A 23,374-nucleotide genomic window follows, 5' to 3' on the forward strand; every position below is an offset into this window, starting at 1 on the left:
GAGTGCTCTCCCTTTAAGGCAGGTGCCACGGGTCGTCGAACGTCCGGCGATGAACAGGGTGAACTACGGCGGTGAACTGGCAGCTTAGTTCCTAGTGGTGTTCGTTGACGATGGAGCATAGATGTCCTGCAAGGTAGAGGCATGCGGGGCACCTTGGCGATGAGAGTTCAGGACTACAAAGAGTTGGAAGAACTTTGGCCCTGCAAAGGCTTCAGGTCGACAGTGTCTTTGTGGTCGTCAGGTGGTGGAAAACCAACCGGTGGATGCTCCTCGGCACGTCAGCGGCCTCGACTTTCTCCGACAGGAAAAAGTGGTCAATGGTGCAGACGAGAGCGTCCTCGGATCAAATGTTCTTAGGCAACGGGAACACTGCGGCTCCGGTCGGCGACGGCAGTCGTCGACAGTGACGGAGAACAGTCCAGGCGCTTCTCCTTGGGATTCTGCAGCTGTCCCCGTGTCAGGTCGGCAGCCTTTCGTAGGTCTGTCTACCAGGGAGCTTTGGATGGTCCCTCGTAGCTCGGGGAGAGGTCTCCTTATAAGGTCCTCTTTTGGATCATTTCTTGGAGACAGAACTGCTTTCAGATCGGTGAAGTAGAGAAACAGCAATTCTTCTCTTCGGGCAGGGCTTCAAGGTCAAGCTTCAGTTTCAACTCCAGTTTCTCTTCAGCTTCTCAATGATTTCTAGCAGTGAGAGTCCCCCAGATATACTAGTTGGTCTCTCATTCATTCTGCTGGGTCACACTCAGGCCACTAATCACTCAGAAGTGCATTCATGCAGGCAGGCAGCCAATCAGGTGCATAGTGCATTTCAGGCCCTTCACTTCTCTCCAGACACTCACAACAAGTTATGTGTATTAGGACAAGTACCCAGCCATTAAAAACTCCACACTGCATTCATACCAGTTTCGGGCAGGGCTGTCTCAGTCTTTGTGTCACACACCAGATACTAGACATCCACAACAAGAAGTGTATATTCATCACACGCTCCATTCACCCAGGTCCCACCCACCGGTGTACCCACAACATACGGTCATTGGGAAGGCTCCAGCCAGTCTGGTCGGCACTTCCCTACACTACCATGTATGGAACTTCCACCCAACAGCCGGTCAGGAGGAAGGGACAGAGTCAGGGCTTCCCAGGACTTTGGGAAAACAAGGTAACAGGCAATAGAAAGCAAGCGGCCACAGGGGCCATCTTGTTTCCTATCAGGAATCAAGCTGATTCCAATGGCAGGGCCTGGGTATCCCAAAATGGAGGATACTTAGAGCACCTGCCAAATTCAGCATGGAGCTGCCACCAGCCCATACCCTGCTCTGTGGGCCACACACACGTGCACCAAAACATACACTTGGGGCACAGGGTTGTACCACCACCCATGGATGCCATAAGGGTATCCAGGGGTCTGTACACCAAACCAAAAGAGAGAGCTGCACCGCCAGGAGTGCCACATGAACTCTTGTGCAGAAAACATGAGAGAACACACGATAAAAAAAAGTAAAGGACAAGGATACGGAGGGCCTGTCCCTCTGATGCATTTCCAGCATCACAGTAGGATACATTTTTTAAAATACCACAATAAAAAAAGCGCTGAGGGGCTTTAAATGGCGGTCCTCGCAAAAGGAACAGCCTCACCTCCCTCTATTGTGGGCTGTGACATATCTTGCAACAGCAGTGGAATTGTCTGCAATATATTGTATATCTATGTTTACATTCCACAAGAGGACAATGATTGCATTGTAATAAAAGCGCTGATGGGCTTTAAATGGCAGTCCTCACATAAAGAACAGCCTCAGTAGTAAAGCCTGATACCTTTCCTCATCAAACAAGCCTTGACAGCTTTCCACGCCCCTTTAGGGCGGGATATCCGGTCCCTATGACGTCATATCCTAGGCGTGGCCCCCTGGGGCTTCCCCCGGAAGTTCTGCCTGGGCAAAATCCTGTCCCGGAAGTGATGTAGGTGTGTTTAACAGGCCCTGGGTCCTTAGCGGGGGTGTCCCACCGGATGTGCCATCATGGGGGCTATCGGGAAGGTCCCCCCAAGGGTTGGGGCCCCAAGGGGACTTCCTCCGGATGCCCCCCAAAGAACCGGAAGTGTGGAGCGGGGTTTTGAAGGGTGGGGCGTGGCGTGTAGGGCGTATATATATATATATATATAGCCGTGTTTTGGCTGGAGGTCCAAGCCAATCCTGAGGAACGGGTTGAAATTCGGATTTAACAGCATCAGCGCGACCGGGCAGGTGCGGTAAGGTAAACATAAGATTGAAGCTAGGGGCGCGTTGACTAGGGGTGGCGTTGTTAAAGCGGGTCTTGAGTATAGTGTGGCAGGGTGTCTACACTTATAATAAGACAGGTAAGAATTAGAAAAATAAAAAATAAAAATAAAAATAAAAAAATCGAAAATACATTTGTAAATATATAAAAAATGGCAAATTATGAAAAATTAATTTTCATAAACATAAAAAAATTTAATAATTTTTTTTATACTTATGAAAATTAATTTTTCATAATTTTCCGGCCGGTTATGCTGGGGAGAAAACATTTAAAAAAAAAAAAAAAAAAAAATTATAATAATTTATGAATAATATTCATAATAAATGTTGGGGTAATGGGGCTGAGTCCAACAGGCTTGTGAAGCAAGACCCGAAGGTTCTGCAAGGGTCCATTTGTGAATACTGGGCCATCAGTGGAGGTCTCTGTCCTTTTCAAGGCACTCAGGCTGCAAAATGACATGCACAAGGGTCTGCGCAAGCCATGTTCACCCCACACCCCTGCCAGCCGTCTATATATATAGAGAGAGCTCAAAAGAAGATGTTGGGCCCAGCCCTGTGGTGTTACAGCTGTAATTCAACAGGAACAGGCCCAGCGGATATGCTGTTGATCTCTGAAATTCCAGGGGAGGCCGGAAATGGCCGCGGTGTCCGCATGGTCTGTTCTTGCAGCCCTCAGCAGGATGGGTGGGGTGGCAGTGCTGTGGTCTGAGCCCCGAGGGGCAGCTCTGATGGATCACTTTGAATTTCCGGGGGATGTTGCCACACCCCTGCAGCCCCAGGCGGTGGAGGAGCCCTTGAAATTTCCGGGAGGATGGTATCCGGCTGACCATGCAGCCCCCAGCCCTCCCCTTCCCCCAACACCCTTAGATCCGGGCTCAAAGTCCTAGGGCCTTATCTTGAGTGGCAGAAGCTGGTGACCATCTGGAGTTAATTTCACAGATATCTGCAAAGCCCGCCACTTTTGAGATACCATTATAAAGAGGGGTGGTTTAACTGTTGTCAGCCCTTGTGTGACGCCTGTTAAGAATTAACCAGCTGCAGCCCCAGTGTGTGTGTGTGTGAAGTCATCGTGCGTGCTCGTTACAGCTACCATGCAGGAGCAGGATCAGACAAACGATCAGGTAAGGGGTCTATAAACTCTGACATGCGGCAGCCTCCATTAGTTTTATGTAAAATGCTAACTTTTCCTAATTTATCTACAGGACCTCTTCCCAGACCTTTCACTAGGGGATGTACTAGATTTTAGTCCTGCCCCAGGTACTATCTTTTATATTCAATTATTGGCATGCCACTGTGTTTAAAAATATATACATGTACATAGGTACAGAATATGTTTGTTTGTTAGACGCTGGGGTAAATGCTGGGGGCCGCTATGTTTAAAACATTGGTTAGCGTGTGGTGCTTTAAAGACATATGTGTAGTTGCACCATATTAGCTTTTTAAAAAACAATTGCCAGTCCGACCTGTCTTTTGAAAAAATAATGATAATAATAATGTGGCCAGCTGTATTGTGCATGCATAGCCATGGGCCCCGTGGCGGGGTGTGCTGAGGTGTCCCGGTTTTGCGGGTGTCTTTGTCTGTATTTGGGGCTCTGGTTCCCCTTTGCCATGATTATGTACCCATTGGAAACTGTAGTGTTCCCTGTTTTATCGTGTTGTTGTAGTAGGGGGGCATTGCCAGGCATGCACAATAGCGCACATCTGAAATGTTTTTTATTTTTTACAATTTAAGCGCATTTTAGGCAGTGATGAATGAATTATAATATGTGCTTCTTTGAGCAGTAACATTTAAACCCCCAGTCTCCTCCAAACGCTACTTGTGTGTGTGGGTGTGTGTAGCGCTTAGACAACCCCCTTTCATGAGATAGGGCTGCATTTATGAAAAACAGTCCTAGTCCTTGAAAGGGGGTTGTCTAGGCATTACACACACCCACACACACAAGTAGCGTTTGGAGGCGACGGGGTTTAAGTATTACTGCTCAAACCATCATTCCCCTCCAAACGTGCCTTAAGTGTAGTCCCTTGACAGCCCCCTTTCATGAGACAGGCCTCCTTATGAGGTCCTGGGGGCCCAGCTCCTCTAAAGCTCTATGGACCAGGCGCCCCTAATGCAGCCCGCACCATCGCAGGCTATTTACATTAAGATGTTTGCGGTTTGCAGCCATCATCCGTCCATCCATTGTAGCTGCATTAGCATCTACATGGGGTGGATGGCCTCTGCATACCGCAAACATCTCAATGCTGATACACGTCTTTCTTTTGTAAAGAAATACAGACTTGTATCCGCATTAAGATGACAACTGCAAACAGCTGTTATCTTAATGCAAATACAAGTCTGTATTTCTTTTTAAAAAGAAAAACGTGTATCTTTTGCAAGAGGCGCACATTGTGCCTCTGATGTTGTGCTGCTGGGGGCTGGTGAACAAAGACACCGCACTCAGGCCAGAGCCCCAGGCAAGCGCTTTTCAATAGATAAGCGCTTGCCTGGGCCTCTGGCATCAGGCGGCACTGAGGCTGTTCACTGTGCTCGTCACGTCTTTCTTTTGTAAAGAAATACAGACTTGTATCCGCATTAAGATGACAACTGCAAACAGCTGTTATCTTAATGCAAATACAAGTCTGTATTTCTTTTTAAAAAGAAAAACGTGCATCTTTTGCAAGAGGCGTACATTGTGCCTCTGATGTTGTGCTGCTGGGGGCTGGTGAACAAAGACACCGCACTCAGGCCAGAGCCCCAGGCAAGCGCTTTTCAATAGATAAGATAATCCTTATCTATTGAAACACGCTTGCCTGGGCCTCTGGTATCAGGCAGCACTGAGGCTGTTCACTGTGCTCGTCCTGGAGGGGTGAACAGGGCCTAGCCATTCCTGTGCACCCCTCCAGGACTCATTTAAAAATGGGCCCCCTCCCTGATCCATGGGTAGGGGGTGGGGGCATGTGTGCCACATGGGCTCCAGGGGTCGGGGAGCTGCGGAAATTCGCAGCTCCACGACCATTTAAAAAAAAAAAAAAAAAACCAAATTTCACAGGCTGAATGGCATTTGCCTTCCATAAAATCAACACACTCACAAAACCAAGCAAGGATATTTTCTTCTGATCGTGTTTCTGAAAAGGTTAAAAAGTGGGCATGCTTTAAAATCCAAGGCCGAATACAAATGTTTTCCCTGGATATTGCAGTACCAAAATGGGACATTTAACTTTTAGTTGTTTATTTCTCATCATGCTCTATAGTGCACTGGTGATGTGTCTGATGTTTGATACACGAGGACGCCTTTAACTCATAAATTCAAAGTGGCCAGTCAATGTTTCTCATCTACCCTGACTTGAGCCCTGGTTTAAAGTATCTATAAAACACACGTGAGGAATTCCGCATTCATTTTTAAAAGACATGCATGTTCTTTTAAGACAAAAAATAAATAAATAAAGAAATAAATAAAGGTTTACAGAAGCTTTAAAGGACCCGCGGGTTACAGGCATTCATTGAAGTATACACCCTGTTCTTTATAAATCAAAGGGATGATGGCACACCTGGTTTAGGCATTTTATTTTACAACAGGAGCATATTTACTGCTCCAATTAAGCCATTAACTTTCAGAAAGCGGTTTTGAAATAACTCTGCAAGGCATTTGCACTATGTTTGATGTTATTGTTTGATAAAGCTAGCACAAGGAAACACCACAATGGGGCACTTTGGGTTTTTAAATAATATTTATTCAACAACCCAGGTCAAAGCGACTAGCCCCAACCCAGAACCATTGGTTGGCTGGGGTATGCCTGGGCCATAAGAGTGTCTTAGGCACCAACGAAAAAAAAAGTATTCCACATTTGCAAAATGGCCATTCATTTCTTTTGTGACACGGTTTGACCCGCACAATAGGGATAAGGTTTTTTTTTTTTTGGGGATAAAATGTGTGGTATATTGTACATTTTAAAGAATGTTATGCATCAAGGCTGGGCAGAACTATTAGCCTCCCTGTCCAGGTCCCCATCGAGTTGATCCCCAAGGGTCCACAGTTAATAAGGGCCCCAAGCAGGGGTTGTTGTGCTTCTTGTACGTGTGGGTGGCTGTTACCCCCAAGGATTGGGCATTTGCAGTATGGGAGACCCGAGGCTTATTTATTTATCTATTTATTTTATTTATTGCGCACAAATTGAGTCTTTAGTGTAAAACATGATGATGAATTTGAAGCATGGGTCTGCCATGTGACGATTTGATGTAGAACCTGGTGGTAACTGTTTTCTTTGGCTTTTATTGCAGATACACCCAGTGTGGGACCAACGGCATCACGCCCCTCCTCAGATCCACAGACCGCTGGACCATCAGCCTCTGATGCCACCCCCAGGACACATGCCAGATACCCAACACCTGCAGTGAACCCGTCATTAAAAAGGAAGCACCCTGGCTGGGGTACAGAATGTAAGTATGCTTAAAGGATCACTGAGAGCTACTCTTTTTTTTCCATAGCAGGTGTCGTTAATATTTCAACGTGTCTTTAGAAGAACATGAGCGGTCCGTTATGGGGTTTTACAGAGTGCTGCACAGGCCTAATTTTTATCATACAGTTTCTTTTAATATTTTAAAGGGGTTCGTATACCTCGAGTTTGACCTGAACAATGTGCCGTGATGTATTACTTGGTCTTTAATATAAAACTAAAACTGTTTTTTTTTTCTTTTATTTTAGGGGCGTGTGCTGCTGCTGTTGAGAAAGAAGTTATAGCGCAGCCGTCCACTGTGACCCCGACAGCTCGAACCCCGCCAGTTGCAGGTCAGCCGCCTACACCACTGTTGTATAAAGTCGCTGTTTGTAATGATGTGTTAGATGGGGCAGTAAAGCTCCTTTTAAATGAAAAGCAGGGCTTAGCGCTTAAAAGGGGGCGGGTGTCTCAAGGGTCTGCAAACAAGTTCATTTTAAATAAAAAGAGGGGCTTATCTCTTAAAAGGGGACGGGTGTCTCAAGGGGTTGCAAATGTTGTAGTACCCATTAACCCCCAACGTATTATTGTTCCCAACAATCATATACCACTGCCTATTGAATCACTCATACCTGTAGCACCTGTTAATGCTGTATCTCCCCAGGAGACACAGACAGGGGGTGCGCTTATACCGGGCCCGGGGCTCCCGGTAGTGGGCTCCGAAAAACTTTTAGACAGAGGGACGGTTAGCCCACGTCCGTGGACCCCCAGCTGTGGTAAGAGCCCACCCCCTCATTTGTAATCCCCAACGAGCCCCAACCGCATAGTCTCTGATAGTCCGCCACAGGGGTCTCCGGCTTGGGGTGAGATCACCCTGCCACCTGTGTACTCGCCAGAAATCCCCATCCGCATAGGCTCTGGTCATCAGCTCTTGTGGCCTCCGGGCTGTAGAGATATAACACCACCCCAGGCATACACACCTACGGTCCCTAACACCAAGAGATCTATTAGGACTTCTGAAGCTCTAGAAGGTGTGGGTGTTCAACCTAACACCAGGGTCGTCCTAGAGGCGACACCTATTATAATAATTTCAGATTCACCCATAAAAATAGGGTCTCAAAACTGCGGATATGCATCTGTCATCCGTGAAACAGGATACTCCCCGAAACCCCTTGATCTGTCCTACAGGGGGCCCAACGGTATAAACCAACAAAGACGCATACCCAGCATTTATTGTACAGATTCGAATATACAACCCTTAAATAACCCAGCGCCTGTGAATCTCAACACAGCCAACAGTTTTGTAAATATCCGTGCTTCTAAAAAGGGACACGTTGTAAAAGAGTTATTTCGGGCCCCCGGTTTAAAAAAACTGCGAAAGGAAAAACACTTATCAGGCCCGCATAACAGCTCTAGATTATGACGCCAGGCCTGGTGCTTGAGACATCTGTTTGGTAAAAAACATCTAGTAGACATGCGTAAGCGCGTGTCTAAGGCCAAACAAGCCCTTTTCGCTAGGGATTCTAAAAACAGGGTGAACACCATAGCTAAAAAAAGGATGAAAAAGAACACACCACCAACTCGTAAAAACAAACTTGAAAAGAAATGGGTGTTACAAAAGCATATACCGACCAGGTCTGGTTTTGCAGAACCCCCAGAGCCTTTAAGCACAGGGGTGGACCCTGGGATGGGTACATCCGAGTCCTGCTTAAATGCTACGCCCGAAACACTGCAGACAGTGTTGGAAAACACAAACACCCCCTCAAACCTTGTTAAAAAACGAGGTATCTCTTTAAAAGATTTACCGGCACGCCGTTTAAAATGGCTTCAAACCCTCAGGCAGCGAAAAATGTTTCTCAAACGCCTGAGAAAAGCTAAAATGATCATCATGCAGCGAGCCCTTAAAGATTTAGAGGCTCAACCCCAAAACACACCCCCTCCGGATGAAACTGACGCGGTTTTCTTGCAGAGTATGGGCACATACCAGCGAGATCTACCAAAGTTTCGAAGCGTTGAACACTATGAGGTGTTCCGCTTTATAAATCTGGATAGGTTAAGATCAACCGGTCAAGGACTCTTAGTGATCACAGAAACTACTGAAAGGCTCATCTCTCAGATTCTTGAAACGGTTGGGCCTAACGATTTTGTCCAGATACGCCTAGACAGCACTGTTTTAAACAGGCCTCTTTTCACCAGGCGATCGTTTCGGCAGACCTTTGATGTTTTGCAGTTTCTAGAAAACATTGGAAAACTGCTACAAAGTAAGGCGGAACTGGTCGTGACCGAGCCCTTGAGACTCGTGTCGGTGGTTGTCAGGGCTAGAGAGGGTGGTGTGTACAGACCCCTGAAGAAAACCCTTTACAGTATGGTGGTTTCCAAGAAGAAACGCTGGCTCTTGGATTTTAATTACGGGGACCTGAACATATGTATGGCTGCAAGCATTATAGGCCTGCTAGAGCCTAGAACCGTTACAGATGGATACATTCAGGCAAGAGCTATGGAGGTTCACAGCGTATTGGGTATACCACCTGATGTTATGGTTGGTTTTAATGATCTGCGTTTATTTGAGGATCACTTTGGTGTGCCTATCAAAATCCTGTATAATGAGGACAGGGTTTGGAAATACTTCCCGGCAGGTGACAATGTGAATAAGAACACTATATATATTTTACACCACGAGCAGCACTATTATGGAATCTTAAACCTTCAGAGTTTCCTAGGGGCTCGCAATTTATGCCCGCATTGTTGTCACATATACAGCAATAAAACCGCTCACAGGTGCCACTTACACTGTAACATGTGTCAGAGAGATGGTTGCGTGGTGACCAGTGAATCAGGCTTTAAATGTCCCCGGTGTAAAACATTTGCCCGATCCAAAGACTGTCTTCAACAACACGTTGAAAAGGCGGCTCAAGGTACAGTCGTATGTCATCTAAAAACAGACTGCAGTTCCTGTGGCCGTTTTATAAAGGCCAATCATGAATGCAAGGGTCGGATATGTCCCCGCTGTGATGTAGAAGTGGTCTCTGTGGATGAACACCAGTGTTATATGACACACCCGAAAGAAATAGCCAAAACCGAGAATTACATAATCTTTGATATGGAGTGCATGCAGGAGACCGGCATACACATACCCAACTATATCTATGCCAGGCATCTGACTCGTGACGACCGCTGGTCATTCGCTGGAATTGACTGCGTCAGCCGCTTCATTAAAACATTTCTGACAAAAAAATTCCACGGGTATAGCTTTTTGGCACACAACAGTCAGGGCTACGATGGCTTCTTCATAATACAACAACTGATTAAAGAGAGAGTCGATGTCAAGCTGATAACTCAGGGTGCAAAGTTGAAACTCCTCGCTGTGCCAGACCTTAAAATCCGCTTTATCGACAGTTTGAATTTTCTACCCATGAAATTAAGCAAACTGCCTAAGGCTTTTGGCTTCCCTGGGTCCAAAGGGTATTTCCCCCATTTCTTTAATACAGTACAGAATCAGAGCTATGTGGGAGCCATCCCCCCTATGGAGTGTTATGGGTCAGAATACATGATGCCTGATGACAAGGAGGCGTTTCTTAAATGGTATACGGAGGCCCGAACACAGGTTTTTGATTTTAAGAGAGAACTAAAAGCCTATTGTCGTGAAGACGTCAATATTTTGAGAACAGCCTGCAACAGTTTTCGAGACGGCATCATAGACATGACCCGACAGGTCCACACTATGGATGATCCTGAAAACCCCGAGATGAAGATACATTTTGTTACATATGTAGATCCCTTTACATTCATCACCCTGGCTAGCATGTGTATGCATATATACAAGCAACTGTTTCTAAAGTCTGAAACAATAGCCCTCATACCCCCAGACATGTATCATGGACGCCAGAAACGATTTTCCACACCCTCCATCCAGTGGCTAATGTATATGTCTGAACAGATCAAGACACCTATACAACATGCCCTGCGCGGAGGAGAGAAAAAGATCGGACCCTATTTTCTAGACGGCTATGCGTCTTTAAACGGTGTGCAGATGGCCTATGAGTTTAATGGGTGTTTTTATCACGGGTGTCCACAATGTTATAAGAAAGATGACTATAACACCCTGACGGCGTGTACGTATGATCATCTTTACAGGAGAACTCTTTTAAAAAAGAATTTTCTTGAGACCCGGGGTCTGCGCGTTATTACGCTTTGGGAGCATGAGTGGACCGAAATGTTGAAAAAAGATTCTGATTTAAAGATTTTTCTCAAGCATAAGAATTTACCAGAACCCCTAGAACCGCGTGACGCTCTTTTTGGAGGTAGGACTAATGCCATCAAGCTCTACCACGAAACATCCCCTGGTGAGAAGATACACTACTTAGACTTCACCAGCCTCTACCCCTTTATCAATCATTCAAAACCCTATCCTTTAGGACAACCACGGATCATCTATGAAAATTTTGGGGATATTAAGCAGTATTTTGGACTGATCAAATGCCAGGTGTACCCCCCTAAGAAGCTTTATTTTCCGGTCCTCCCTCAGAGGATTTCTGGTAAGCTCATGTTCCCATTGTGCATGGCTTGTGCAGAGTCAAAACAGACTGAAAAATGCACACATAGCGATGAGGAGCATTCGATCACAGGTACCTGGTGTACCGTCGAGTTAGAAGTAGCCTTGCAGAAAGGGTACCGTCTGGGGAAGATTCATGAAATATGGCACTTTGAGAACATTACGGTAGAACTCTTTTGCGAGTACATTCGTATGTTCCTGCGGAGCAAACAAGAAGCTTCAGGATACCCCGAGGGCTGCGATGACCCCGCAGCCCGCCAGAAGTACATAGATGACTATTACACACATCAGGGTATCCGCTTAAGACCAGAATTCATCGAGAATAACCCTTCCAGACGGCAGCTAGCCAAGCTGTGCTTGAATTCCTTATGGGGTAAATTTGCTCAGAGAACAAATTTACCAAATACATCTATTATAACCGACCCTGATAAGTTGACAGCCTATCTTTTTGACGCAGGTTATGACATTTCAAGCCTGCAGTTTATAGATGAGGAAACAGCATGCCTCTGTTGGAAATACGCTGAGGAGTACCCTACGTGCTCCAACAATATAAACATATTCATCGCCTGTTTCACAACCGCTCATGCCCGTCTGGAACTTTATACAGTCATGGATGCTCTCCAGGAGAGGTGTCTGTACCACGACACCGATTCGGTTATTTTTGTTAGCGCCCCCGGCCAGGTGAATCCCCCATTGGGTGATTATCTGGGTAATCTAACAAGTGAATTAGCTCCTGGTGAGCACATTATAGAATTTGTTTCTGCAGGGCCCAAAACATATTCCTATCGCACATCCTCAGGGGCGGTCTGTATGAAAGTAAAAGGCATCACTTTGAACGTCAGCAACAGCTTGAAGATCAATTTTGACAGTTTGAAAGAGCTGGTGCGCGAGTACACTTTAGAAAACACCATCAAATCTATTGTGGTGCAGCAGCCATCCATAGTGCGGGAGAAAAAACGCTGGGAGATCAGCACCCAGACACTGCAGAAGACTTTCAGGGTGGTGTTTGATAAAAGGGTGCTCACAAACGACTACAAAACATTACCCTACGGTTACTGAAAAGGAAGCATCGTGTATGATGGACACGCGCCTTCAACACCCTTTTTCATGCATGCTAGCGGGTCCTTCCAGCTGCGGTAAAAGCTATTTTATCAAACAGCTCCTAGAAAATGCCCGCACCACCATGTCGGCCCCACCTGATAATGTCATATGGTTTTATTCGTGCTGGCAGAACTTGTATAACGAACTGGCCTCTAAAATACCGCATCTGAAGTTTGTGGAGGGGTTACCAGAGACTCTGAATGATGACCGGTTGCTACCACCAAACCTTATTAACATGATTATCGTAGATGATCTCATGATGGAGGGCGGTCAGAGCCCCGAATTGGAAAAGGCTTTTACACAATACTCACATCATAGGAGACTTAGTATCTGCTACATTGTACAGAATTTATTCTACAAGGGCAAGGGCAACCGCTCGATAACTCTAAACGCCAGTTATATCATTCTGTTTAAGAACCCCAGAGATAAACAACAACTCTCGGTTCTAGCACGCCAGATGTATCCGGGTAACAGCCGATTTTTCATGGAGGCCTTTGAAGACGCTACCCGTAAACCTTATGGCTACTTATTGGTGGATTTAAAGACAAACACCTTAGAGGACTACCGACTGCGCACAGGTATTTTCCATCCGGATTTACCAGTCGTCTACATACAGAAGCCCACTAGAAAAACCCGGTGAAGTGCAAAACAGACCTCATTAGTACCAGCGACCGACCATCATGACGGCACGTATACGCCGGAACTACGCTCTCCTTAAAATGCTAGTAACGGCACCGCCCCAGCACCGCAGGGCCATTCTGTGCTCGGCTTCTGATGATCTAGTATCGGCTATAGCCGAGATTGCCTTCAATACCGTCAGGGGGAACGTACCGCTATCCGGCCGTCAACTAGGTGTCTTAAAAAAGAAGAAGCTAATCCTCAAGAAGCTGGGTAACAAGCGGGCCTCCATAAAAGTTAAAAGAAAGCTTTTAAAACAATCTGGAGGTTTCATAGGAGCGCTCCTAGGACTTGCATTGCCTCTGATCACCAGGCTTCTAGGGGGCGGTTAATGGAGCACAGTCAGAAGATGTATCTGGTTGACAAGCGTCAGCTGGATGGTCTGAGCGCCCATAACAGGGAAGAGCCTGATATTCGAAAATCAGCAACCCTCCGGATCGATTCTGAAATGCATGATATCCTACGTCGGCATGATTTATCAGACTACGACAAGGTTACCCTCTATTCCGCGATTCTCCAGAAATACTTAACACTTTTTAGACAAGCCTCCAATGAGAAGAACAAACTAACATTGTACATGCCCCCTGAAGAGCCTACGAGTCTCGGCAACACAAATCCCGGACACCCCGTTTCTGATCCCCTGGTCTCTGAAATCCTGAATACCATTAACCCCCGTTATCGTAAGAATGCGGAATTATTGTTGAACAAGATGACCAGTGAGCAGGGGCTGGTACCCTGGAACGCAAAGGGGGAGTTTGTATATAAAGGTACGCCTGTCAAAGGTTCAAATGTCCATGATTTAGTTCGCAGCATTACCAACCCACAGGCCTTTGGAAGACACAAAAAGCCTGGAGGCTGGGATCTGTTCATGCAATCTGCTGAGGACTTAAACATTCCAGCCACTTTAGTGGGAAACATGGGGCATCGCGAGCTGCTTGAGACATTGAAAGACAATGGTGTTAAAACCACGTCCGGGGATGTTGAGTCCCTAGATATTTCCGTAAAGAGAAGAAGAAAGAAAAATAAACCCAAACGCGAGGCCTGGTTTAGTGTGTAACTGTGTTTTCTCTTAATTTTAAGAACAGTTTTTAACCTTTGTCATATGTATATGTATATGGTTTATGTATCTGTTTTTTTATAAGTATACGCACACCTGCTGATTAAACAAATGTGCTTTTTGTGATAAAATATGTGTTTATGTAAATGTCTTTATATCTATACCCACTACAGCCTGTATAAACAAAGGTTCTGTTTGTAATAAAAGAACGTTATTATTTATACCAACCATACGTTTTGCGTCTAATTATTTCAAGCATGGCTAGTACAACATTTTGTTTGTTTAAAAAAAAAAAAAAAAAATATTAAACATGACACACGTAGGAAGGAGACAGCTGTTTAAAAGTACAAGATGTTTTTATTTAGCCCTGTACACATATCTACTGATTATTAACACACTTACATTTCTGGCAAAAACTATATACATTTACAGGGGGCCGGCGATATTTACGTTTGTTCACAAAAGCCGTCACCATCCGATCATTCTGCCTGAGATCAAGAGAGTAGGTTTGCATAACAGCCCGCAGTGCCTGTTTCTCAGACATTTTAGATACAAAGTAGCAAGCATGCTGCCCACATGTCACGGCTTCAGAATGCTGCACCTGTGCTCTATTATAATGTACTATGGGTGCTATATGTTTAACATAGTCCAGTAGATCGCCGTCATATATAGGGTGGCTTGGGAAACACCCCAGACTATCAAAAACAGTTATTGCAACAGTGTCTATAAACATAGCTATCCAGTGTGTTCCTTCTTGATGCTGGGGGTCGGTGTTCACAACAAAGCTGATGGGCAGTTCCCCCGGTATACTCCGTGGAATGTTATCACACGAATACACGCCTCGAAATGTTTTCACAGCATGTTTGTCTTTTCGCAGGAAACGCATGATCTGGTAGGTATCCATTACATATCGTACAGCACCTGTCGCTGGTTGTTGAGTTCTATGACAGAGTCAAATAGGGCCATAATAATGAGATTCACAGTACTTGATAAATTTGCAGCAAACCGGACCTCAAGTCGTAAATTACCATTCCTAATCAGATTATAATGTCCTGATGATGCATTATCGGGTCTCAAATCAAAAGCCAGCAAGGTGTAGCCACCATCATAGTCGTCACGTGGTATCACAAATCCTTTATCGCGCATGTGCTTGCCGCTGATGGAGACTAGTCCCAGATACTCCCTAATTGTATTTTTCTGTTGAAAACTAGGGCTGTAGGCTTTGGCGGGGATGACGACCCCATCCTTAAAAAGGGCGGCGTAGTTAATGTTGTAATGTTTAAAATTAAAAGGGTTGCTTGCGTAATCCCCTGAAAACGCGGTGTTATCCACAAAGCCAATAACGATTATTTTAGGTAGCTGTCCCAAGAATAAGTTATCTTGACTGGCGACACGGCTGCCCGCTGGTACACTGAAGATTTTCAAGGAGGTCCTCTCCACAGGGTATTTCAAGTTAGATACTTGTAGAGCATCAGCATGCGCGAGTCTGACCGTCGGTGACACGTTGACCCTTTTAATGAATAAACTCGCTGATACTATTACCAGTTTGTAGGCTTCGGCATCATCACTGTTCAAACAAAAAGCATCTTTATTTCGCAAGAGTTTAATTTTCAGATCAACACCATTCACCATCAGCTTCTCCTGGAAAAACAGATCTGAGTGTAGACGCCCTAGTAAATCAAAGTTTCTGCTACCTGTCGCATACGCTGATCTCTTTATAAAGCCCTTGTTGTTTCCATTTAGAGCATAATCCTCCATATGCCCCGCCGTGTCCTTATAAAAAAGCCCTGCAGTCAGCTGGGTGTCCAAAGTGTCATTGCTGTAGTTCAGAATGCTTTCAATATACGCTCTATAGGCATACATATTGTCGCTCTGTGTAATCATGCGATCACCTAGAGTGATGTCCACCTGGTTGAAAAGGGTGGCCACCGGATAGGCAATCGTGGCCACCTTCGCCGCTGCACCGATAGCCGTCCCATCCTCTTTTGTTATTCTGCAGGTTAGGTAGAGCAAGGTGTCATTCAAATCCAGGTACGTCTCTGTTGAGCCCGATATGTAAAACTCGATGGGGGCTAATGGTGATAGTGCCGCTAGGGGCGCAACTTCCATGAAAAAACTGTTTTCGATGCTTGTCTGTGACGGGGGCACGACAAACAGATCTAGTTCCGATTTCACACATTCCCCCGAGGCACAGTGGATAAAGGCCATCTTTTAGAAAATATTGATGCCGGGTCTGTTTTTATTTCGCCTGACCCGTCTGTTCTTTGACGTGCGCTTTCTCTTCTGAGCGGCTTTGGTGGTGGTTCTTCATTTTTTATGCGGCTTCGGAGGCCCCCGACGGCGCGACGCTCGCCTTTTTCTTTTTGCAGGGCTTTTACCAACGTAAACCAGACCAGAGCCCTCTTGTGCTGGTTGGTTGAAACGATTTGCGATGGAGGTTGTTGCAGTAGACACCACATCCTTAGCAATGTTTGTAGCAGCTGTTTTCATATGCGGCTTGGCTAATTCAAACCCTTTGCGCAGGAAGGGCATGGCTCTCCGAAAAAGACTTCTAAAAATACTTCCTAGCCCCTCACCATACATCACAGGCGCACCTTGGAAGTAGGGCTGATTTCCATAACCGGCCTGTCTGCGGTAATAATCCCTATAAGCGTGCGGCTCCCCGTAATTCTTCATGATTACCATGTTCTAATTGTCTCTCTCGCGTCTAGGGCGCAGGTGTAGTTTCACCAGGACCTTCCCGTATTTAAATGAGACCAGATCTCCCTGATCGTCCCTTATCTGGATGTTGATAGTATCAAAATGACACTTAGAAACAGGAATATAATCAGGCTTCATGTATTGTATATTAACAATGCCGTTATTTTCGCCCTTGACTTGTGCGGTCCGCATCAGGGGGGCGTATGAGTCACCAACCCTTTGGTATTCTACTATATCGCTGTAGATCATGAGGCTGTAAAATCCACCATCAATATCTGCACGTGTTTTGTCCGTATTTTTAGTATTATTTTTTATATGCTGAACGTTCCCCAACACCATCGAGAGTTTCCCGCTACATATAAACTCCACGGTAAGATCGGGTGATCTTACAAATACTTTACGGCGTGAGTTATTTAGAAACAGGTGTATATCTGTATAGCGCTCGAGACTCGCGATTGATTTGTTGATAGTATCTAGCAGCGCCTGTATTGTGGGGTAGAAGCCGTGAGGAAAACCCACATTTATCAATTCAGCAGGTTCTCCACGTCTGATGGTATACCAGGAATCTCTTTTGTCCAGGGTGTCCCAGGTATGGGGGTACTGAATCTCCATCAACCCCGCTTCCCACGGCCCTTGTAAATTAACGGGTTTAGCCAGTTTAACAGAATAATCCGATATTTCGTTTTTGGGGAATATATCTAAAGAGGCGTTGCTGGGCAAGGTGATATAAAAGCCGGTGTTTTCCATCTTCTTCTTCTCAGGGATCGTCTCTGCTTTTTAGATCCTCTAGAGAGGCCGCGTTGACCCAACTGTTGAATTTCTCAGGCCATCCGTGCCATTTTACCAGGTGCTGTTTCTTAGACCCCTTTCCTTTACTCTGAATAATTTTCTCAACCCTATAAAGACGCTGGGGATCGTCGATCACCTTTTGTAACTCCTCTGTGTAGAAATTACCGCTTACAACTTCACCAGCATAATCATTCAGCTGATATGTGTATACCCCCTCTTTCACAGATGCTTTTGCCACTATGAAAATTTCATCAGTAAAGGACTGTTGGCAGCCTTTTGTAAAGACACCTTTTAACTTGGATACTCGGACGTGGTCCCCTACACGAAAGGATGCTTTCTTGATCTTCTCCGATAGCCGTCCAGCATACAGGTTTCGCCACGCTGCTAATGAGTTTTCAGAGGTTACAGCCCGGGGAGGCATTTTAATAGACCGGTGGTAGCTGTCATTATACACATCGATAAAAGTCTGTAATATATCCACATAGCGTTGTGTATTATAGGCTGTGAAATATCTCCATAGTTTAGATTTTAGGGTTCTATTAAAACGTTCAACAACCGCCGCTTTAACTTCCGTGTGGGTTATAAAATGATGCACGCCGTAGTGCTTTAGAAGGTTTTGCAGGGGCCTATTCAGAAATTCCTTACCGGCATCAGTTTGTAATTTTACAGGTACACGACCCTTGCTGAAGATATGTTTGAAGGCCGCCGCCACTCTTGAACCAGTCTTATCCCGCAAGGCCTCTGCAAATGCATATTTTGATAAAACATCTATCACCGTCAGAATGTACCGCGCACCATCGTTCTGCTTTTCAAGGTTAGAAACATCCACCAGGTCTGCCTGCCACTGCATACCTGCCGACGCGACAATGGTCATTCTTCTTTTAAAACGTTTTCTAGCATTTTTATGAAGGGTATACGTCTCCTGGCCGGATAGCCATGTCTTAACAGCTCCACGCGTGATGGGGTGTTTATCACGCTGTAATTTTCGATAAAGCGCATCAACACCCCCATAACTCCCAACACCAGATTTATCATAATAGCATTCATGCAATCTTGAACGTGTGTTGTTAGCCATTGATGCACTACAAAAAAATAAGCAGACACAGGGTTGGCGTATGGCGTTTTATTTAATTTTTCTTTATACTGTTTGGTATACATGTAAGGGGTGTCGAACAGTTACCACCCCTGATATTTTATTGGACGCATCATATAACAGGCTATACACATCATCGTGGTTACCCCGCCTGTAACTCTGTAGACACCAGACACTTGTAGCATTTAATAGTTCACATAGTTCAGAGGCCTGTAAAACAAGACCTTCAAGGCGTAGGAATCTTGCATACATTTCAGCCACGTGGTGCCTCAAAACAGTTCTAGGGCCCCTGTATAAAGAACCCCAGTTGTACCGGAATACAGAACCGTATTCATCACACGCTGACATCTTGATGGTGCTACAAATTACACTTTGACACATCCGGGCATCTTGAAATCTCGGTACATCAAAACGCCACAGCCGGGGTGGTGTGTTTACCGCTATTCGCGCCTTCTGCATCGCGTATAAAAGTTTTCCCCACACAGCTGTACAGGCATCAGCTAGCTCTACACACGTCCGGTTTTTCCGCCAGAAACTTTACCCTAAAAACAACGGTACACATATAAGGAGCAGTATTATTGTGTTTTCATCTTTTTAAAAAACAAGCTTTTGAGGAACCGGACACCTCTGCGGGTTACTCCTCATCCTGTACAGGTTAGAAAAGTCTCTCTGTATTAAACGGGTTATATGGTTTCTAAAAATCACGGGGCCTGCCAGGCGTAAAGATCTCATTTTTTTTCTCAGGCTTGCGACACGTTTGAATTTCCAAGATTGTTTTTGTTAGCAGGCCCCCCACACTCGCATGTACACGCATACCCATGGTTTTATAAACCCTTTTAAGCATCTGATAAACGTTATATGACTTCAACATCTGACATATCGCCCGTATTGCTACAGATTGATAATTCGGGAGTAAACAATCATGAGCATCCTGTTGCGGGTATCCGTATTTATGCCCTTCACACCATCGGTAATAGTCCCGCTTCAAACACGTTTTCACAACAGCCGCCGCAAACGCTTGAGCCGTTACAGTCTCCAAAAGGGTTATATTATCATCTTCTTCCTCATCAGAACTTTCAAAACGTTTCAAAGTATCGCATTTCTTACACTTATCACCGACTGGGAATGCTGAACTTTCGATCCTTTTTGAACAGCACACACAATAATAATTGACGGCGTTAAACGAGTTGTTCAGGTCCACAGTTCCGTTATGGTTATCTGGCGTTTTCTGCAATTCAAAAAAGAAAGAAGTTTAGCTCTTCAGCATGTGTTTTCACAGGTTTTTTTTTTTTTCTTTTTCACACACACAAACACCCACATCGTCATACTTCACTACTTACCATAGCCATTGTTTCAGAACCAACATCTTCCAGCATAGAGGAGCTAGTAACGTCCATAAACAGCTTGTCTTCATCGGATGCTGTGCCTACCGTCGAGGTTATTGCGGCCTCTGGAAACAGTTGCTCTAAAACATTCAGATCTTCATATGGGGTCTCCTCCAGAGCCTTAACAGCCTCATCCATATCCACATAGTCTGCATCGGTGTAGGCGTCATCCACACCGGAGTCGATGACACCCGGCTGTTTCCCACTCCCAAGATTCAACATATCAAAATGCTCACATAATGTATCCATAGCCGCTGCGTCATCAGGACCCCCATCGACGGATAGCGCCGGTGCCGGCAGACTTTCAGGGCTGTAATATTTTTGAAGGGTTTTCAAATCCTCAGCAGCTGTATTGTCCTTAGAGTAGTAGCTGTAGCGCTTCATAATTCCTGGTATTGAGGTCTTTTGAGTTTTTGTTTTTTCCAAGGCTTCAGGAACGGCTTGTACAGCCCCCAATATGTATCTGTATATATACGCCCTGCACGCCACGTCCCACCCTTCAAAACCCCGCTCCACACTTCCGGTTCTTTGGGGGGCATCCGGAGGAAGTCCCCTTGGGGCCCCAACCCTTGGGGGGACCTTCCCGATAGCCCCCATGATGGCACATCCGGTGGGACACCCCCGCTAAGGACCCAGGGCCTGTTAAACACACCTACATCACTTCCGGGACAGGATTTTGCCCAGGCAGAACTTCCGGGGGAAGCCCCAGGGGGCCACGCCTAGGATATGACGTCATAGGGACCGGATATCCCGCCCTAAAGGGGCGTGGAAAGCTGTCAAGGCTTGTTTGATGAGGAAAGGTATCAGGCTTTACTACTAGCCTCACCTCTCTCTAGCTGCGTGGATGACCGAAGCGGCTCATATAATGCTGGTTAATAATGGGAGCAAGGCGAAAGAATGCCCACTCAAAGAACACAGAGAGAGAAATGACCGCAGCCACGGCATCCCACAATAGCACACGCAATCAACTGCAACAATTGTATCAAGATGTACCAAAGCAGCAATATTCAATAGTGAAAGCACCCGTTGGATGAAGGATACATTTTTTTAAATGCCACAATAATAAAAGCGCTGAGGGGCTTTAAATGGTGTTCCTTGCAAAAGGAACAGCCTCACCTCTCTCTATTGTGGGCTGTGACATATCTTGCAACAGCAGTGGAATTGTCTGCAAAATATTATATATCTATATTTTCATTCCACAAGAGGGCAATGATTGCATTGTAATCATTGATGTACTTTGAATATATGTTTCTTTTAATGTTGTATGTGTTTTTAGGTGATTTGCCTTTCATACTGTGTCTAAGAGAAGAGGTCAAGCTGTTTACTTGTCCTTTTGCTGAAACTGGTCTAGGGAAACGAAAGCGGCATTTGGTGTGGTGTTTACCTTTGTTTTTATATCTGTGTTGGCAGTATTTGCACACTTATGTTTTTGGAAGCGTACAATTTGTATACATAGGTCAGTATGTGTGGTTTCTGAAGGGATGTCACAGGATCTGTGTTTGTGAATAAACTCCAAAACAGTGGCATCACTGTAATGATCAAATTTAGGAGCATCTTTTATCCACAAAAGCATGTGGATGTGTGGTGCTCCTCTGGATTGATATTCTTTTCTCCAAAAGAAGTGCTACACTTCTCCCAGGGGAGGGGTACTTTTATTGCAGATGAAGTGCAGCATGGCAATAAAGCGATGGTGAAAGTATCTTAATACATTTACAGGGTCAAGAGAAGAGTTCTTATGGTATTTTTATGTCTATTCCTTCTTTATTTTGGTTATGTGAGAGAGGGATGTTTTGGGGGTGACACATACGTGTGTAAGAGATCGGAGAAACCACTTCCCCACCTCCCCACCTCTGTGGTTAAAGCCTAGTTTATTTTGCTTTCACACAAGAACTGTGCCACAAATTGTAGATTTGATTTCAACTTTCATTTTATAATTCAAAAAGGGTTTTTTCTCAAAAGTTTTCGTCCAGTGCTCCGAAGGAGAGCCCTTTTGTATGACACGTGTTTCGGCACCTCATGCGCCTTTTTCAAATGAGGGCACATATACAATAAGACAAATGTACACATGTTATGTTGTGTAACTCCTTGAGAATACAGTTGAAGCCTTACAATTTCTTCGAGCTCTAATGAACTCACCTGTAGATACATTACATTTGACTGGCTGGTGATGGCAGCTTGTGGCAATAAATGTTGAATTTGCCTCTGTTTCTTTGCAGTAAGTTTGGGTATATAATACTACTTCAGCTACATAAATTGTTGAATCTAAGACATTTTTCTTAGATCTATGAGCTTGTCCTGTAAATTCTATCCCCAGTTCGTTCTGGTTCATTCTTAGTCTGAAGTTTTCCAGTTCCTCTGTGGTGCCATTCCAAATTAGGAGTACATCGTCTATGTACCGGGCCCATGACACTACTTTTGTACAAAATGCACTGTCCTTGTAGACTTGCTGCTCCTCATACATCCCCATGAAGAGATTTGCGAGTTTTGGGGGAAACGTCGTGCCCTGGCTAATCCTCTTTTTTGGTGATAGTATTTGTTGTTAAACATGAATGTATTGCATTCCAGTGTTGCCATAAGAATCTCTTTCAACATCTGTACATAATGGTAATGCGAAGCTGAATCTTCACTGAACACATAATCTATAGTTTGTACTGCTGAATGGTGTTTAATTATAGTATAGAGTGCACATAGGTCCCAGGTGGCCAGGAGATATGTGGATTTCCAGTCGATCTTCTAAATGATTCTTATTATGTCTGTTGCATCTTTGATAAATACTTTTAGTTTGGGCACCCTAGGACAAAGAACATTGTCAATATACTCTGATATCTTCTCAGTGGCCCATCCTATGCCACTTAAGATAGGACGCCCTTCCGGAATATTTTTGAATGCTTTGTGTTCCTTCGAAAGGAAGTATATAGATGATAGGACAGGGTGCTTGACTTGTAAAAATGACTTGTAAAAATGCTTTCTCGTCATCTGTAATTAGTCCTTTTCTATACCAACTGGTGATCAATTCCTACACTGCTGTACTATTTCATTTTTAAGATTACTGTGTAGTTACTGATAACAAAATTGTGTTTCCAAATGGTTGTTGGCCATTTTAATAGAATCTTTTCTATTCATGATAATGATATTACCACCTTTATCAGCCTCCTTCATTACAATCTCTCTGTCATCCTTTAATTTTTGGAGTGCTTGATGTTCCTTCTCCGTTAAGTTGTTTTTGAGGAAGCTTCTCTTTCTCTTTTACTGTTTCCCACAAGGGTTGTTGATATCCCTTACTGTTGATTTTTAAAAGACTTCAGCCATATTTTTGGGTGGGAATTGTGGTGTGAA

The 23,374-nt window shown here is 44.9% G+C and overlaps 1 protein-coding gene across 4 annotated transcripts in view; it reads left to right on the plus strand.

Annotated features, from left to right (window-relative positions):
* Positions 1-23,374, plus strand: part of LOC138527626 (galactoside alpha-(1,2)-fucosyltransferase 2-like) — a 161,256-nt gene that overhangs the window by 51,593 nt on the left and 86,289 nt on the right. For 2 of the 4 annotated variants that reach the window (XM_069638953.1, XM_069638963.1), the window contains exons 2-3: positions 6,529-6,687; positions 6,953-7,036. The exons of 1 other annotated variant lie outside the window; for it this stretch is intronic. Coding sequence is in view for 1 of the 3 variants with exons in the window: in XM_069638943.1 (XP_069495044.1) it covers positions 8,158-12,294 (4,137 nt within the window). In the remaining 2 variants the exon portion in view is untranslated. Of the gene's footprint in view, positions 1-6,528; positions 6,688-6,952; positions 14,283-23,374 lie in introns of those variants that run through there. One more of the 4 variants, XM_069638943.1, reaches the window with a different exon arrangement.

The sequence above is a fragment of the Ambystoma mexicanum genome, chromosome 1q, assembly GCF_040938575.1.
Source record: "Ambystoma mexicanum isolate Mex_15411 chromosome 1q, UKY_AmexF1_1, whole genome shotgun sequence".
In the NCBI taxonomy this organism is placed as follows: domain Eukaryota; kingdom Metazoa; phylum Chordata; class Amphibia; order Caudata; family Ambystomatidae; genus Ambystoma; species Ambystoma mexicanum.